Source organism: Stylophora pistillata, chromosome 9 (genome assembly GCF_964205215.1).
Source record: "Stylophora pistillata chromosome 9, jaStyPist1.2, whole genome shotgun sequence".
NCBI lineage: Eukaryota > Metazoa > Cnidaria > Anthozoa > Scleractinia > Pocilloporidae > Stylophora > Stylophora pistillata.
Genome location: NC_142527.1, coordinates 3,811,441 through 3,830,200, shown reverse-complemented (window position 1 = coordinate 3,830,200; position 18,760 = coordinate 3,811,441). Strand labels below are relative to the sequence as shown.

Here is an 18,760-nt window from a genome sequence, read left to right as displayed (position 1 = left end):
TGCCCTTGCTTATTTCGGTTACAGTGTGAGTAGCCTGCTTGCAGGCGGTAGTTTACGTTTTCAAGCGGCGAATATTCGGTCGCCATATTGGACGGGTGTAAGATTTGGGACGAGTGACAAAGCGAAGGGGGAAAGGGAAGAGGAGGTTTTTCTGTTTCTTTTTCTCCCCTTCCCCCCACCCTCGCTTTGTCACTCGTCCTAGATCTTCCACACGTCCAATATGGCGACCGAATATTCGCCGCGCTGAGTTCGCACTTGAAAACACAAACTGTGTGAGTGCGAGAAATCCTTTGAGAAATCATTTCTGCAATTCTTTGGTCCGCTCTTGTATCAAGTACTTCATGTTGTTTACTTCGGTGAGCACATGTAAGGATGGACCGAAAATGATCAATCACATCTTTAACCTTTATGGGTGGGGTGGGTGAGGAAGGGAAGATAGAGCATGCAAGGAAACGGGAAAAAACTAAGTAACACGGGAAAAAAACTAAGTAAGCCCTTATGAGTCCTATAAACACCCGCTCACCCGGCACCCCTCGATAAATGAATACGTAAATGAATAAGTATTAAATATAGGATAAAATAATAACATTAAAAATCTTTCACTCCTATGTCAGTCCATATGTCAATAGTGAGACCCGGCATAACCTGCGATCGCGTGCACTTTATTCAGGCGCCTTACTACACAGTGGTGCTCCTCGTGAAAATGAACGTCTGATCGCAGGTTAGCGAAGCTAGAATTTTTCTTTTTTACCTCGTCTTTTGCTTGGTTGTTTTGACAAAGGAGGGCGTTTCTTTCAGCTTCATATTCATCCAGTTGATCCTGGGACAGTGAAACTACGCGTCAATAACACCTCTTGAGGAACGGAAGTGATGCTGATTCATTTTTATAACAAAAAGTTCACATAATGAAACCAAGGTAAAAACGCCAATCAAGACCTTTCTTCAACCGTACTTAAGCTTTCTGGTCTAAAATTACTCACACGAATCTATCGTTAAAGCACTATTTCTGAGCAAAGGTCATATGTGTTAATGAGCTGTTAACCTCAGCGGGCTTTCTAGATTTTTCAAGGGGAGCTCGATTGCCGTGGGAGCTCGGTTGCCGTGGGAGTTCGGTTGCCGTGGGAGCTCGGTTGTTCCTAAGAGTACCTAGCATAAAATTTTTCCTTACAACATCACCCCTAAATCAGACATTAAGGTCATAAGAATAAAGGAAATGATCACTAACTTAAAAAGCTCTTGATTGTTAAACAAATTCTCCTTGTCAGCACCTCAGGAAATGTATAGAGAACAGTATGGAGAACATGCATACTGATGTAAGGGTGTAAAGCATAAAATATAACTGACCTTGAAGGGCTCAATCTTTTGGACTAAATCTTCGTATTTAGTTCGCCATCTAAAACATAAAACAAAAAACCTTTACTACGTTTCCCACTGGTTTATTTCATTATCGCTTCCTTCGTCATGTATAAGAAAGGAGCATATTTCAAGAGAGCTTATTTCGTGAAACTTCAGCCTGCAGTTTTTGCCTTCTCAGTTAGATGTCACGCAAGTATTGCGTGACACTGAGGAATTTTACTAAATTTCAGCATGGAGGTCACAAAACTTTCGTGGAGCATGAAGGACATGAAAAGTTACTCTCAAATATTACGTTGGTAAGATAGCGAGTCATCAAATGACGAGTTTTAACATTTTGAGTGAACTATACATGCGACGTTCCCTCTTTTACCTGCAGCTTCATTTCCGCAGGTTTTTTAATACTGGTGTAATTATGCCTGTTTTTAGAGAACTTACACTTCGATTTGGGCTTTTAACTCATTCAACTGATCGTCGTTGCTTGTTTTACTGCAGAAGAGAGAGGAATTTGTTGATCTGTTAATAAAACTGAAATGACTGATATAATCAAAACTGTAACAAAATTCTTGAACGTGACTGGTTACCGATATGAGCACTAAACTGTTAGACAGTTTTACCCGTCGTGCCTGTGCTGTAAGCATCCTTTGTTGGGCTGATGTAGGGACTACTGAGTTTAATATAGTGACGAAAAACGTTAGCTATTGTATACGAAGAATAGTGTCTGTAACAAGTGCAATAACCGTAGCCAATGAATATTTTGTTTCAAACAAGTTGTCAGTGTCGTCCACTTCTGCCTGTTATACGCGTGGTGCAAAAAATTTTGTATTACAAACGTCAAACACGATTCTCTTCTGTAAAAAAAATTGTGAAGATCGTTTGTTCGTTGGTAGATCTCACCTGCTTAATTCTGATTTCAATCTGTTTACTTCTTCTTCTGCTGAAAAGAGTTTCCTGGGGAGGAAAAAATCAAAGAGAAATAAAGCAATTATGATAATGAACTGAAGGAAGGCCGCGAGTTTCAAAGTTTGCTGCTGCAACAAATCTTCGCACCCTAAATACCTGATTATTCGCTCGACGACAACAGAACTGAACACCTCCAAGTTAACTTTGAAAAACCAACCGAATTCAAACGCGAGATGATTTTCCCGGTTTGCAGTGATTTGAGAAGAAAAACAAAACAATCCTTGAAAACTGTAGGGCACGTAGTGCCCGGTGTTGTGGTCTATCTTTGTGCAGTGTCTATCCAGGGTGAATTGGGGGGAGGGGTGGTGCCTCGAATGGACCTTGTGTTCCGTTCGCACTAATCCTTCCGGGTCTAGTCACACCCGGTAAAGTCGTTAAAATAAAAAAGATAAATAAATAAAAAGAATGATTAAATTTGTTTAAAAAAGGCATACGCATACGGAGTCTTTGTCTGGTTATGTCATACCTTTCCATTTCCTTTAAATTCATTTCCTGTTCGCTTCTGAAACTGTATTTGAAAAACAAACATATAAGTACTCGAAACATGAATTTTTCGATGAATATAACTGAAGTAAAAACGGGAAACGAGGACCGAGGACCGAAAACCGAGAACTTTGTTGTCATTGTTTGTTGGTGCGTACCTGGTCACAGCGTTTCGCTTAATATCAAGCACTTCCTACGCAAAAAAAAAAAAACATCGTCGTTCGAAAAGTAATGAACATTTAATTACTTGTCAAAATTTATTTCAGCTTGCGATAACTTCTTTTGGGTCTCCACAAGTCGCCTTCAAAAGAGAAAACAACAAAGAAAAAAGAACAAACAGTTAGCCTGAAAATTGGAATTTACACTTATTTCAAACTGGCATGTTTCCACCGAAATCTTTTCAAACGCACCTTCCAAATTCTTCTTTGGATTTAGCAGCTTTCTCTTCAAATGATTTTATTTGCCTGAAGCGAATAGCAAAGACGAATATCTCTCAGCAAGCAAATCTTGAACGTGATGAGAATAAAAGACTCAAAAGAAAGTCAAATTTCAAATAAGCACGTCTCAGTCAGCAACTTTATTCTTTGCCACCACTATCGCTATAAATTAAGGAGAAAGAACATGACATGCCCGAGTTGATTCAACAATCACTACGGCTTAAAATCGTCTCACCGTGCAAAGTTCTCTTCGGATTCCTTCGATTTTTCTTCTAATTCCCTGTTTATTGACTGGTACCTTAAAATCACGAGAAAACAACACAGGCTAAAGATTAAATAGCCATTCAATTCTAGGTGATTCATTAGTTTATCTTGCAGTTCTATCATACCCACGCCGGGTGCATGGAATATGTTCTGGTTGAAAGAGCCTGAAAAACAAGTGTGTTATGTTCGAAAGAAATATTTCATTTGAGCGGAGAAAAAAGCCCCTTCCTCTGACTTTTGGCTCGTGGATAGGATATTAACGCAAGATGTTAGTGTGGTAGAGCGTTCTACGATTTCGTATCACGCGTTCTCTGATGGTATCACTACATTATAGAGATTGAGCAAGACTGACCATGTGACCTCGTTTTTCCCGCCATGTCTTCACGTTTGCCGATTGCGCTTTGCCGTTTTTACGTAAAGTACATGTTTCGCGTTTGCCGTGTAGGTAAGATTTCCTTCACTTTTTCTCTCTCACAGAGTAAAAGTTAATTGCCAAAAAAGGAAACCAAAACTATTCCTTGTAAATCATAAAAGGACGCATTCACATTCACCATGACGTGACCTCACGCGAAGCTAAAGTAGCAAGGTTCACGCTATTTTACGTGGAACGTGAAAGGGCAAGCCGACGTTTGCTGTTTCACGCAAACGCGGTGCTAAATCTCTCTATCCTTCATCGTGGTTTTTTCGGACGAAACTCGGCTTTTAGTAAAAACAAGAATACATTCTTCAATCAATCGTGATCACAAAAGTAGACTCGGCGCACGCCGCCGATAACTCTAAACACGACCATCTCGCAGTTGCTTCTATTTGCACGAGAGGACAAGTCATCCAAAATTTTCCTTGACTGTGGGCTGGCATTTTTTATTTGTTCCTGCCTATAATGGTAGCGCTTGTTAAAGATTCTCACCTTTCGAGTTCATCTTTCAGTTTCTTCTCTACTTCCTGCGTTTTACTTCTTTCACTGGATAAAATACAACAATTAACCATTAGAACCACTCGGTATTAACATGAATATTAAATCGAGTAAAGGCAAGTCACAAGAGCTAACAAACCTGTTTGACTTAGCTTTGAATGCTTCCAGTTCAATCTCTTGTTTCTTCTGAATGCTGTTGGCGATCAGAAAATGACTCAGAAAGGTTATTTAACAATTATTCGCCGAAGGCGATGTGAATATCGTCGAATAATCCCCGAAACGAAGTCGAGGGGATTATTCGACAATATTCGTCGAGACTGAGGCGAATAATTGTTTTAGTACAATTTCAGAGCTGAACAACAGAGAAATTTCTAAAATTATAACATTTTAGTAACATTTATTAACATTTTATTTTAACATTTTATATAAACCGCGTGGAGTGGTTTATACAACGTCATATAAGGAACTGCTCGACCAATCAGATTGCTGGAAACTCTTTGCTCAGCTCTGAAATTATACTAATACTTAATAGAAGGTTTCAATGAGATTAACCGTTAGTCGTAAAAATTGACGAATCTTAAGCGTTTGTCGCAAAAAATAAAATTAACCGAAAAGAATTTTCTTTTAACACGGTGACGGAATAAAATTAACCGTTTGCCGTAAAATGGCCAAAGTTCCAAATAAAAGCCATCTCCCCTTTTTGAGATTCACTTTATAACGCGAAGATCAATCAAAAAGCTCTCTACTTGCTACAACCCATTAGCTAGCAGAGTTAAGGGAAGTCTGCTATTAAAGTGTCTATACGGCCAACAGGGTTTTTATTGTTTTGGTAACTCTTTAACCTGTAAAAAAAGAATTCTAAAAAGAAAAATTTGATTCTGACGCCTCTTCACCCTAAAATCGAGCTTTAAAGTTCCCGCTTCGGCCACACCCAATGAAGTTGACCGCGTAAGGGAAGATTGGTGATGAGTGACGTCACTCCAGGAACGTCTCGAACGTCGTGTTGTTACTTTGCTTGACAAACGCAGTACTTTTACAACACATCTATCGGGCATATTTATGTTGCCGAAAACTCTTTACCTTACTGAAAATAAAAACAGTGAAATGAACCACTGGCTGGATTTGGCGCGTTCCTGACTTGACGTCACGACCCATTGTGAACCCAATCTCTTTTTTGCCCCGACTCACGGTCACCTTCAATAGGCGTGGTCAAAGCGGGAAGTTTTAAGCTCGATTTTAGGGCGAAGACCCGTCAGAATCCAATTTTTATTTAAGAATACTTTTTTTACATGTTAAATACATACCAAAACTATAAAAACCAAGTTGGCCGTATAGACACTTTAAGCCTACTGGCAGACAGACACCGCTGGTACATATCCCAATTTTGGCAATATGAAGCAATTGGGAGTACTACTAATTCCTTTGGATAGGGGTGTCAGTCCATTGCAGGTGTTCTCCTCTTCCCTCCCCCTCCCCAAGATTTCATCACGCTTCCTCCCCTTGATGGAGAGAAGCGCTGGGGTGGTAAAGTGTACTTTCAAGAACGTGTAGAGGACATAAACACAATAGGGAATTTAAACAAACCACGACGGCGACGGCAGCGAGAACGTGGAAAAACAATAGATCTAATTGGCAGAACAATAGCCCAGCACGTGCATTTTAAAACCTTGTACATTTCTTAGCCGTCCTTTGCAAAACAACAACGTAAAATCCCCAAAATTTGCTTCGTCTGCGAACCGAAACCGCGGCGGCAAGTTATTTTAATTTACATTTGGAACTCAACGCTACTTTTATGCGTTATGTTGAGTTTGAGGTCTGGCGCCCTATGAGACGGTAAACACATGCAGCCATTTTCGAAATTCTAACTAAAAGTAGAAACTCATATTTTAATCGACGTCTTCCGTGGCGTTGCCGTCGTGACTGCTTAAGTTCCCTAATGTCTCAGTCTGAGCTGGAACCCAGACCTCTCCACTTGGAGGTCAGTACGCGGACAATCTAGTCACCGCGTTTGCGTTAAAGAGCTACAGAGTTGATATCAGTATCTGCACCGCGAAGACAAACCTTTCCATGAATTGTAATTTCTGAGATAAGGTTTCCTCTCTCTGGTTGAGGTTATCGATAGTGCTGTTAGCCTTGGGATGAGAACAGGAAATGAAATCAGTCCAAGTCATTGCAGCTGATTAAAAAATTAAAAAACAAAACAAAACAGAAAAAAGGCGACCGACTGAGTCAAACTGACATGATAATTTGAGACAACACTTGAACGTAGAATTGTTTTGAAGGTTGAATTGTTTTGAAATGTTTTGATTTGAAACCAATGGAAATTGTTGTATTCTATTCATTTGCTAACTTAACATTTACGAAGGAGAAGTGAGAAGTCATAAAGCTTTCAAAGATGACTCCATGGAGGTACCTCGTCTAGTGCTTTTCTCAGAGAAACCTTAGCAAGCCCTGTTTCTTCCAGACTTTTTTCCAGTTCTTCTTTGGCGGCTTCCAACTCAACCTAAAAAGACATTCAATGCCAGAAGTACAACGTTAACAAACAAAAAGCAAGGACAAAGAATGAAAACGAGCCAACTCAAACTCTCCGGATACTTCCTTTCATAACCATAGTTGTTAATTGGAGCTTACAAAAAGAGTTATTTGTGAAAATAAAACTCAGACTCCGTGATTTTCCTGCAAGTAAGAGTGAACGATATTTTTTGCCGTAGTTGCATCCAAAGTCTTTCAGTCATAAGGGCGTACCGAGGGGCTTACAGGAGAGAGCGATCGTCTTACTCAGTGGGATTTAGGGGTCATGCCAGATTGTAACTTTTCATTGAAATACAGGGAGTAGTTACAAACTTAGAACCCCTATCCTCTAAGGTACGTTTTTTGTCAAAGATAAAATTCTCCCGCCGCTCTACAAAGACCAGACTAACTCACCTTGGCGTGCTCGACTTCTCTTTGACAGCTGGATAAGTTATCTCTCAATGAGTCAGCTTCAGTCTAAAACAGTCGTAAATGAAATAAAAACAAAGATATTTTTAGAACATCAGATCGTCTCTGGGCTCGATTACCAAGTGCTCTTCGGGAAAGTAGCCCGTGCTCCTCCCATGAAAAGACTTTTCGGGATGAGGAAAGAACGAGACCCAACAAAACGCGGAAATCGAACCCAGGCCTTAGTTATTTGAAGGGAAGATAACGCTATCCAAAGAACAAAACTTTATCCGGTGGATAGCGATGTACGTTTTATTAACACTTATCCACTGGACAGCGATGAATCAGTTGGAGAGCGATGAATCCGCAGGATAGCTTTTGAACAACTGGGGCTCAGATTGTTAATAGCTAAATGGATGAAACAAAACTTGTTTTTTTTGTTCCGTTCACCACTGCCCTGGTGAAAATTGAAGATGTGAGCCTGGGAAATGTTGGGACTTTCGATTCGTCTAGCCAATACCGCCGCCACGGCGAACTAATCTCCGCAACCCAGCAATGGGCACCCAGTCAACACTGATTGGATCATTGTAAGAAATAAAATTAAAAAAAGGTTGGGGTGGGATGAGCATACAGTTGAAAATAACCGCTTTAAAACTGGCTTGGGATTCAAAGGAATTGCTCTAAGAGGCCAGGTGCATTTTACAAGAGCCTGCACTTGTGATAACGATCCCTGCCCACAGGAGCCTACTAAGCTCATAGCTACAAAAAGAGAAAATGATAAGCAAAAATTTCCAAATAAACCGTTTTCTGACTGCTGCTTCCAGACAATGAGGAGTAAACTGGGGTTGTCACAGTTATATATTAAAGGTTTTGGGAAAAGATAATCATAATGCAACACAAGAAGATTAAGAGACAGGTGTACCTTCCAACAATTCACTTGTTGACTTAGTCCATCGCATTCTTCCTGAAGCTGTTTATTTTTTTGCGTGAGGTGGACACAAGTCTTTAGTTGCTGATCACTTTCCTGCCGGCTAATCAACAGCACAACTCACATCATTCTTCAACCAGTCACAGCATTCCTGCTCAACACAAACCTTTTCCTAAATTGTAAATTCCTTCAAGACGCCAGAGATGCGATGAGTTTGACAAACCTGAGACATCAGAGCTTGAAGTCTGGCAGGTTTAAGCTTACAAACATCACTTTATTCACACTGAACCACTACACAGTGAAGAGAAAGCAACCTTACCTTTTCTGAAAAGACTGCTTTGTCACTTCTAACTCAGCTAAAATCAAGTTCTTCTCTTTTTCAGCTTCAGATTGATAGCAGGCTAAGATAAAAATATCAGGAACCAATTGAGAAATTGATTTCTTAAGGCTTGCTACAACTGTAAATTACGTGAATTAATAACCTGACAGTTATTCACATCCTTAATATCAATCTGTCTCCCAATTCACCAAATATCAATCAATGAATCAAACTTTTATCTGTATAACAGCTTACTGTAAGAATCCTCCAGGTCTTGATATTTGTCAGTCAATGACCTCAAATTCTCTGTCATCATTTCCTCATACCTATGACAAAATAATACAAACTTCCATGATGCAAATAAACAATGGCTAGCTGTCTGTTACCAAGCCAGTGTCAAAGAGATAATAGAAAATTGGTTATTACACGACTCGGGCAGACAGAGGGCCAATAACTAAAATCAACCAATCAAAATGCTCTATTGCAGGTCAATATTCTCTCAGTATTGGACCGGGCACTACCCCGAATGGTCCTGAATGATACCGCACTTGTGTCCCTTTGAACTTCAGTCGTATAATAAACCTCTTATTAACCAACCAATATTGGCCCTCGTTTTTTTTTTTGTACGGACTGAGTGCAGCGAGGTCCGTACTGTCAAGACCTCAGGCCGATATTCTCCCAGTACGGCCTTTGCACTTGGTTAATAAGATATATATATTAAATGGAGGTATTTGAAAAGTGGACATTTTGCAAGGTGGGCAGGAAAAGATGGACATGAAAAGTTATCAGCAAATGAAAACATAACAATGGTCATATCCTTCATCAACCCAGCATTTGTAAAGATATTCAACTGAAGAGGAAACAGTGAAGAGGAAGCAGGGCTTGACACTATTGGGAACAAATTAGCTAGCTACAGACTAGTAGAAATTCAGTTTTGGCTGGTGGTTTTTTTATTTCCACTGGCTAGTTTCGCTCATAAATAAACTGAAATTGTTGTAACATCTAAGTTGTCTCTAGCCACTTGGCCGGTAAGTTGAAAAGTTAGTGTCGAGCCCTGGCAATGCCACAAAAAATTAAGTGGAACAAATAATGGATTCTATCAAGGTGCTGCCAGGGATGTGTTTACCAGAATAAGCACAGATGGCCCGAAGCTGAAACAGATGGAATATTATACCATGGTAACCCCTGAGGGAGGGATGCTACTGAATGGCAACAATCACTAAAATCAGATGTTGATGTGGTTACCTGTGAAGTTCTTTTTGCAGTGATTCTACTTGATCATTTGCAATAGACAGTCTCTGTTCATAATCACTTTCACAGTTGTGAAGTCTACTCTCAAGTGAAACGTTCTCCACAGACAAATGTCTACAATTTCCAACATCAGAAAAAAGGTTAAATATTAAAATCAAGTCAGAGATCTGATACGTTTTTTAGCGTGAAACATTAGATTTTATCTGCAAATTTTTTAACATCACTGGAGGTACATCTAAACAAGGCAGGGGGCAAAATAGCAGACAAACCTCTACACACAAAAAAACTGATTTATGACTCAATAATTCTCTAAGACTGATGTTGTCTTTTTATTACACGACTCGAGCAGCCAGAGGGCCAATAACTAAAAACAACCAATCAAAATGCTCTATTGCCGGTCCGATATTCTCTAAGTATTGGACCGGGCACTGCCCCGAATGGTCCCGGATGATACCGCACTTGTGTCCCTTTGAACTTCAGTCGTATAATAAATCTCTTATTAACCAAGCTTGCTCGGGACCGTACTGAAAGAATATCGGCCATCGGTCTTTTTTGTACGGACCGAGCTGCGCTCCGCCCGTACTGTCAAGACCTCGGGCCGATATTCTCCCAGTACGGCCCTCGCGCTTGGTTAATAAGATATATATACTCTATGTCTATGTGAATCTTCCATTCTAAATGTGTGATCCAGTACCTGGCCCTTTCTTCTGCAGATTGCTCTTTCTCAATCAACTCAAACAGTTTAGCCTCCAAAGAATGATTTTTGTTCTCCAAATTTTCTTTTGCCTCCTGTAGTTGGACAATTGTAGATTGTGCTTTGGTAAAATTCTCCTCAGTCTGTCTTAAGGAATACTCCAACTTTTCACCAAAATCTTGACTTTTCTAGAGATAACAGACATTTGGAAATTGCAAATTACCTTTTAAGTGAGTTGCAGGGTTCATCCCTTTTTTCAGAACAAATTTTATGGACTTTTCCAGGACTTTTCAGGACTCAGATTGATTTTTCCATGACTCCAAATTTCACCTTAAACCCTTTCATTACCAAGATTTCAAAATCAATTCTCCTTACAGTCTGTATACATTTATTACAACATTGATTCTGAAAACTTTACTGCTTCATTTAAGCAGATTTCCAGGACTTTCCAGAACTTGTATTCTTTTCCCAAGACTTCTCAGTCCTGGAAATTAAAAAATAAATTCCCAGGACTGTCAAGGTCCTGTACAAACCCTGAAGTTGAGTTGCACAGAAGGCATTGCATCCACATGATATGCTTCTCTTCTATCCCTTTAGCTTCAGTTGGAAGTATTTATCACAGACAGACTACACATCCTCATACAGACTTTTGAAACTTAATATTTTCAGTCATTCAGAGTTAGGTGTAGCACTCAGCAGAGCCTGTGCACTGCACATCTGCAGTGCCTACATCATAGACATTGACAATGGATGTTGGGACTGGCTTTCATAAGTAATGCATTGCTGTTAATCTACTGCAAAGAACTGAGCGCGGAAGGAATGGGTACATGGATCATGACACATTTACAACAGGTGCTAACCACTCTCTGGACAATCGACAAATCATGTACACTTTTAATTTCATACCTGCATCTCTTTGCTCAACATCCCTTCAAGAGAAACAACCTTGTTCTCATTTTCCTTCATAACATTCTTCATCTTCTCATGGACAACCTGAATTACATTCAGGTGTTACTTAACAGCACAACTTTTATAACATTAAAATTATGATAACGAGGAGCAATGAAGAAAGGTGTAATGCTAAGCATAAAGTTAAATCCTTTGAAAATATCATTCTTTTTTAGTACAATTGCAGTACTCATATACAAGACAAGGTGAACTATACAGGTAATTACTGTCTCACTGGACAGGGTTCTTTCTCAGATATAGGAGAGTCAGTTACCAGAGGTCTCTATCGCCTTCTGTTTAGCCTACAGGCTCTAGTCCTTGGGTTTTGCCTTAAGGCCCCTTTACTGGACACAGCCCCAAGGGAAAGAGTTATTGATACCTTGGGGTACTTAAGCAACAAGCTCTTAAAGCTTTTAACATATGCATTGCTCTCGTTTTTCGCCTTAAGGGCCCTTTTCTGGGCACAGTAACTGGAACTACACTTTTGGCAGCTGCCTAGGGAAAGAGTTGTTGATATCTCTGGGTAGTTGTCACTTAAGTGACAAGCTCTTGAAGGTTTGTAACAATGCATACCTCTAGTTTTTCTTCAGTTTCATCAAGCTTTGCTCTGAAGTCCATATTATCACTTCTAAGACTTGCAACCAATTCTGAAAATGTTGTCATTTGGAAAGAGGAGCAAAATGAGTCAAGGCTGTGGTCTAGCAACACCCAGTGGCCCCTGGCAACTTACTTTTGCTCTTGGGCAACCCAGGAATTTTAGTTTTTTTCATAAAAAGCATATGCTGGGCACACTGGATTTCACAGTTTCAAAGCACTGGGCTCCATTCAATCTTCCCTAGAGCACAACCTTGTGCGTAAATGTAAAAGTCAAGATTGGTGCCAAGCAATGCAAAGCTTAAACTCAAACATAACCATTACATACCATGGAGTTGTTTATTGGCTTCTTCTACGTCATCTCTGTCCTGTGTTACCTCTGAAACCGTCTTCTCTGAAAGCATAATCATTCTCCTTTATGCCACAAACTATAATAGTTGATTGGGAAAATCATGAATTAAGGATGATATTTTTAATGCACTTGCAAGTATCACAAACATGACATCAATTTTGAAATGAAATACTTTTGGTCATAGGCAAATTGAGGAGTATGGAATAAAGAACATTTAGATTACAACCAATTTCCAGCAATTGAATTTAAGCATGATGTAATATTGTATATGTTGATGTCGGCAACTTTTTGGAGAGAAAATGTTTCATTATGAATACATCTAATAAATATAATTTGCGTATAATTCTCTGGGAGTTTGACATTCTATCTTTGTCAAAAACAAGAGTGCCAACAAACAAGCAATTTTCAAAGAAAAAATTCCCTGAGTTCTTTCTGTGTCACATAATCTGTAGCAGTACAACAAGATGAAAAAGTTTTTTTCAGTCTAATCAGTGTCTCCATCAACAAACCTAAGTATAAAATCCTCTCAGTGAGAGCTCTGTTTCTGTCCTGTTCCAACTCTAAGTCAGCTCTTGAGCTTTGAGCTGCACAGCTCAGTTCAAATTTAAGACTGGATATGACCTAAGGTTTAAAAAAATCATCATGTTTATCAAATTTCACCCACATACAACACAAACCTCTTGTGGAAAATAATTCACAGGAAGGCATTACGCAAAGATTAGCTAATCATATCAGTTTAATAGTACAGGGCTCAACACTAACTTTTCTACTTACTAGCCAAGTGGCTAGTGACATCTTAAATGTTACAATAATTTCAGTCTGTTTACTAGCCAAACTGGCTAGTGGAAATTGAAAACCACTGGCCAAAACCGAATTTCTACTGGTCTGACTGGCTAGTGGGCTACCGTTAGTGTCGAGCCCTGGTAGTAACAGTATTATAACATATTGGAAAATTGACTTAGCTGGTTACAAAAGTGAGCAGATTTTCTTCTTTTATATTTAGTTAGGTTTTTGGAATACACTGTCAAATGAATGCACATGACACTCAATGGCATTCCAATCATTTTGAACCAGCTTATTAATGGTCAGTCAGAATGAAATTATGAAGACAAACAAGCAAAGAGGAAAAAACCATTCACTTCATCAATAACTACTCTAAGAATTTTAGTGGTACTAATATGAAATTTCTTTTTTAATCTTTGATTCCTTTTATAAAGTCGAACCTAACAAAACCCAGATTTTTCTTTCACCGACTAATAATTTCCAAATCGATATTTTGGTCTGTGAAACTCACCCCATCCTTATCTTGCAGTTGTTGCTTGACTGTTGTCAGTTCTCCCCCTAATGATTCTTTTTTACTGTTGGTTGTTGTCATGGCCTGTTTCAGAATTAAAATTATTTCCAATCATATAAAACTTATAAGATAACCACAATATAATCCAATTGTTTCCTGTTTCACTTACTTGTAATTTCTCCAGAAGCACATCATTTTCATGCCTCAATTCTTCCAGTTTTCTCTGAAGCTCAGCAATGGAAGATTCATGGCAACCTTTTTCTTGCAAGGTAGACTATTATAAAATAAAAAGGAAAATAGTACTATCTTTAACTGTCACCATGAGCTTGTCTGTCATGTAGCTAGTTAGTAGATATAAATTTTGATGAATTACAAGCAGGGTGACCCACTGGTTGCCACACTGGACTCTATGCGGAGGGTCTGAGCATGTTTTGTTCTCAGCAGCAAGACTTTACCCTCACACTTGCTTTCTCCACTAAGGAGTACAGTTAAATCTTGATTATCCAGACCTTGATAATCAGGATTATTTTTTAACCATTCTGAATCACTTCTCTGGTCCCATTTTTTGTACATGTAATTGTTTATATTCATGATCTTTAACAACTTTTTAATGACAAAATTAAGCACATATAATGAAACTCCCATTACAACTGAATATGTTCTGCTTTCCAAAGCTGTTGAATGTTCTAAGAATTGTTTAAAATGGATGTAATGACAAAACATTGTTGGCACTCTTCAACAAATGTAGCTTCAAAGAATGATGAAATCAGTGAGGACCACACACTGCACTGGTCATCAACATTAATATTCTGAATGGCACTATTGGTGCCATTCAGAGCATTCCCCCACATCCCAACAATCAAGGTTTGGCTGTATTTTAGATGGCCGAGTGTTTAGGGTGCTGGACTCGTAATCCGGTGTCCCAAGTTTAAGTTCTCCACCCTGCCACTCACTGGATTTGTTCTTGGTTGCCCCTAGTTCAACTCCTCGGCTGAACTCTGTAAATAGCCCACTGGTCTGCCCCCTGCCAGTGGGGATTTCTAAGCTCTTAGTTAGTTTACATTGTGGCTGAAAAGCCCTTAAGGGGGAGCTTCAATTTACGTATTTATTCATTTATTTTAATTATTTATTTACTGACAAATCTGGCAAATGGTTGGAGGTTAATCTCCCATGGACTACCAACCCATTTGCAAGGAGAAGTAACACTCTTGGTTGCTTCATGCGACAGAAACTGTGATAAGCTCCTGTTACTTGAGCCACTTAGCTTGAGCGTGGACTATACTTTTTGTTATTCAATTTCTTGTACCTGGAGTGTGTTTTCCAAGTGCTGAATATCCTGCTGAGCCTGACATAGTTTGTTCTCAAGTTCTGTCCTCTCTGACAAAAGGTTTGATACCTAAGGGGTCATGAAAACATCACCAAAAGTTACAAAATTCGCATGCAGGCTAGCAAATTTGCAGTGAAAGCTCTGAACTGTTACACCCTTACGAGGATTCTGAGTTCCTTTCTGGGCTTTTAGGATATCAACTTATTGAAGAAGGGGAGCTTAATATCAAAATCTCACTGAAAGCCACAATGAGAGTCATTGCTTTCCTTCTATGCTGTCATCCAGCAACTGATATATTGTACTGTATGCAACCTATACATTGTATGCAACTGAATTATATTGTGAATAAAGGCTGATAGTTTCGAAAGAAACTGTTTGGGGCTGCGTCGGTGGGAGTAATGAAATAATTTGGATATATCAACAAAGTTGAAGTGGTAAATTTGCCACCGTAACGATTCCAAAAGCTGACGTTTCGAGCGTTAGCCCTTCGTCGGAGTGAATGGAGCTAACGAAGGGCTAACACTCAAAATGTCAGCTTTTGGAATCGTTACGGTGGCCAATTTACCACTTCAACTTTGTTGATATATCCAAATTATTGAATTATATTGTACTGTTTTCAACCTACCTCAGTTTCCAATGCAAAGTTATTCTTAAAATGATCTTCTCCTCTGGAGTCTGGAGTAGAAGTTGATGCATGTATGTTCCTCTTCTTTTGAAGTGGAAGAGGTGTGACAAATTGCTACATTTGGAACAAAAGTATTTGTTTTATTTTAAATCCAAAATCCTAAATAGATGTTTAATTTCTTTTTAAACAAAGTCACAATCTACAGAAAGCTTTCACTTACACTGCATTTGCTGTCATTCCGACTTGATGTGCTACAAGAGCTTATATCTGCAAGGGAATATCAGACCAAGAAGCTACTGTTATAGCAGGAATACATGTATTTTGGTAGAAATTAAAAACAAAAACAATGGCAAACAAAAATCATGTGCAAAGAAATTCATGGACAGACAGCCCCAAACTTTTCCTGTAACTCAACACTAAACCTTTCAACTCCCATGAGTGACCAATATAGAATTTCTTCCCACAATTTCAATACAAGTCATTATCAAGTAGATCATAAACCAAATTCTCCAAACTCACACCATGAGAACTGTATAGCAGACAGTGAAGAGAATTACCAAAATGAGATCTTGGAGATGAAAGGCAGGGCTCGAAATTAATGGTAACCCGTTAACCAATGGTTAGTAATTTTCAACATTTGGTTACTAAAAATGTGTCCAACTAACCCGACATGGTTATAAGTAAAATTTTCTAACATATTTAAACATTGGTGGACTTTGGGACAAAGAGCACGTAGACCCAACTCTCAGAGGAATACTTAAAATACTCAAGTTGTTTAATCAACTTAAACTCTTGTTAGAGAATGTGCTGTAGATGTACTGTTCTTGACTAATTGGTAAACGAGAGGGAAATAAAATAAGTGCATAATTGTCAACGTTTTTAAGGCCAACATGCAATTTCAGCCACTCTTTGATTTGTCCTAGTTGTTATGATCAAAATATTGAATATTTGAGATGTCGTAACTTGTGAGATTGGATACCAAACTTTATAATGTGGTTAGTAAAAAAGATGTCTACTAACTCAAAGGGTTAGTGCTCCAAAAATTAAATTCGAGCCCTGAAAGAGCTGTAAAGAACAAAGATATCAGGTGTGCTAGATGCTTATGTGTGCTTGTGGACAGTAAAAATGACAGTTTCTATCTAGTATTGGCTTGTTTTTTTGCTGGATTTTGAGTATCATCAGCCGGATTGAACCATCAAGTACCATGATGGATACGGTGCAGCAGCCTGCCAACATGAGCTGAATGGTGGCAGAGTACATATTAACAATTTAAGCATGACATGACGACACAACAATTCAAATCACATAACCTCAGAAGTACACTTACTCAGCTCAAGACAAGTGCATCTTACTTACCAAGGAAACTGTTGCTACAGGTTGCAGAGGACAAACCTGAATCTGACAGAAACAAAAAAAAAAAAAAAAATCAGCTGTCAGTGAAACCCAAAATTGAAATATCGTAAAGATAATCTGCCTCTTGGGTGAAAAGCATTGTGAAAGTAAAGTACCCTGGCTAAGAACACTGATAACATTATAGCCTTCATTATGTTTTTTATCTTCCAAATGTTTTTAATCCCTGTTGCATTGCTCAGTGACCATTCATCAGAGTCTCCCTTACCCCAATTCATTACATAAACATACCTTTGTCAAATGAAACTAAAATGATCACATTTTTCATTTCATTTTTGCAATTATTATACTATGATTGTTTCCATCATACAGAGTTAACAAATGAGCTGTGAAAATTAGGTGCGAGGGAGCACTTACTTAGGTTAGAAAATCTCAAAATAAAAGTGGGCAAGAGTTCCATATAACCCCTTACATTAATTATGCATAGAGTGTTGCAAAGAAAGCTTTATATTTGGTCTTTATGAAATGAATACACAATTAATGTATGGGGTTATATGGAACTCTTTCCTAAGAGTGAATTTGCAGTACAAAATGAGTTAAACTCTACTTCATTTTTAAGTAAGGAGTCTCTTGTTTAGGCTGCGAGCAGAGTCTTGTAATAGCAGACTCTGCTCGCAGGGTAGTCCCAAGTCCATCTCCACTCCAAACTCTCATACCCAGTCTCCCAATAGATGTATCACCCAAACATCAAAAGTTACCCATTTGGTATCAGTTAAAAATGTTGATGAGACCTTGATTCAAGGAATTTTTTAGTCTTAGGGTGAATAATTCCTGGATATGAGTTAATATGTTGATAAAAGACCTCGTGTCGCACATAAATATTATTTTGTGATGAACTCTACACTCGGATATCAGCTTGTTTTGCTGTTTATTGTGCGTCTACATAAAATATAAGAATTACCTTTCAATTCAGCAAATCTCTTCCCCTTGCCAAATCCAGCCGCTGCAGATCCTTTTGTTTGATTCTTCACATCATATGATCCAACAGGAGGTGCCTGAGAAACTATGAGGAAATACCCTTCTAATTGATTCAAAATTCTCCACAAAAATATCATGTAGAAAGATGGCTGACCTTGTTCGAACACTCTTAAAACGTTTGCTAGCACTGGACCTGATTTCCATTTGACAAGTCCATTTTTAAACTGATATTATGTCTTAGTTTCATTGATACGTAGAATCTCACAAGACAACAAGGCGGGGAACAATATCAGAGTTTATTTTCGCCGAACAGAACGGCCACAACAGTTTAATTAGTTACTCATACAACTAGCAAGCACGTCCAATTTAAAGCTCAATTGTTTTTAGGGCAAGGAATAGCGTTATTCTTCAATCCATACCGAGATCATAAGGAATTAAAGAACTCTATCGTTTACTTTAAAGCCCATAAATAGAGTTTCTAATTCAGAAACTATACAATATCAAGGCGGACAGGAAAAGCTCTAGGCAAACCGAACAATAAGAAAAACTCCTTCAGAAGACAAAATTCCTCTCTACTGCTTACCTTGCTCTTGAAATCTCTTGGATTTGGAGAACATGTTTTATAACAAAGTACCCACTGAAGAATAAAGATATAAAGCTAGCCGTGCAGATGTCGTGCAAAAATGTGCTTTTGATTGGAAAACGACACGATGTTCCAAGTTGTTCGTTGCAGCAGTGTTTTAAAAATAAACCAATCACAAGGAAAGT

The 18,760-nt window shown here is 38.7% G+C and overlaps 1 protein-coding gene across 2 annotated transcripts in view; it reads right to left on the bottom strand.

Moving 5' to 3' along the window:
* The window catches only part of LOC111328666 (uncharacterized), a 23,526-nt gene extending 4,789 nt beyond the window's left edge, over window positions 1-18,737 (bottom strand). Inside the window, exons 1-30 of one of the 2 annotated variants that reach the window (XM_088732652.1) lie at window positions 18,576-18,737; window positions 17,976-18,077; window positions 17,021-17,062; window positions 15,885-15,931; window positions 15,665-15,778; window positions 15,019-15,108; window positions 13,882-13,986; window positions 13,713-13,796; window positions 12,928-13,039; window positions 12,395-12,460; window positions 12,046-12,119; window positions 11,431-11,517; window positions 10,525-10,712; window positions 9,825-9,944; window positions 8,835-8,905; window positions 8,580-8,661; window positions 8,255-8,363; window positions 7,339-7,401; window positions 6,827-6,916; window positions 6,475-6,545; window positions 4,553-4,606; window positions 4,408-4,461; window positions 3,472-3,534; window positions 3,210-3,263; window positions 3,047-3,100; window positions 2,783-2,824; window positions 2,251-2,304; window positions 1,792-1,842; window positions 1,345-1,393; window positions 752-820 (exon numbers count right to left, since the gene is read on the bottom strand). In XM_088732652.1, the coding sequence (XP_088588778.1) occupies window positions 752-820; window positions 1,345-1,393; window positions 1,792-1,842; window positions 2,251-2,304; window positions 2,783-2,824; window positions 3,047-3,100; window positions 3,210-3,263; window positions 3,472-3,534; window positions 4,408-4,461; window positions 4,553-4,606; window positions 6,475-6,545; window positions 6,827-6,916; window positions 7,339-7,401; window positions 8,255-8,363; window positions 8,580-8,661; window positions 8,835-8,905; window positions 9,825-9,944; window positions 10,525-10,712; window positions 11,431-11,517; window positions 12,046-12,119; window positions 12,395-12,460; window positions 12,928-13,039; window positions 13,713-13,796; window positions 13,882-13,986; window positions 15,019-15,108; window positions 15,665-15,778; window positions 15,885-15,931; window positions 17,021-17,062; window positions 17,976-18,077; window positions 18,576-18,609 (2,295 nt within the window). In that variant the 5' untranslated portion in view covers window positions 18,610-18,737. The remainder of the gene's footprint in view (window positions 1-751; window positions 821-1,344; window positions 1,394-1,791; window positions 1,843-2,250; window positions 2,305-2,782; window positions 2,825-3,046; window positions 3,101-3,209; window positions 3,264-3,471; window positions 3,535-4,407; window positions 4,462-4,552; window positions 4,607-6,474; window positions 6,546-6,826; window positions 6,917-7,338; window positions 7,402-8,254; window positions 8,364-8,579; window positions 8,662-8,834; window positions 8,906-9,824; window positions 9,945-10,524; window positions 10,713-11,430; window positions 11,518-12,045; window positions 12,120-12,394; window positions 12,461-12,927; window positions 13,040-13,712; window positions 13,797-13,881; window positions 13,987-15,018; window positions 15,109-15,664; window positions 15,779-15,884; window positions 15,932-17,020; window positions 17,063-17,975; window positions 18,078-18,575) is intronic. The other variant, XM_088732653.1, reaches the window with a different exon arrangement.
* Between the last annotated feature and the right edge of the window lie 23 nt (window positions 18,738-18,760).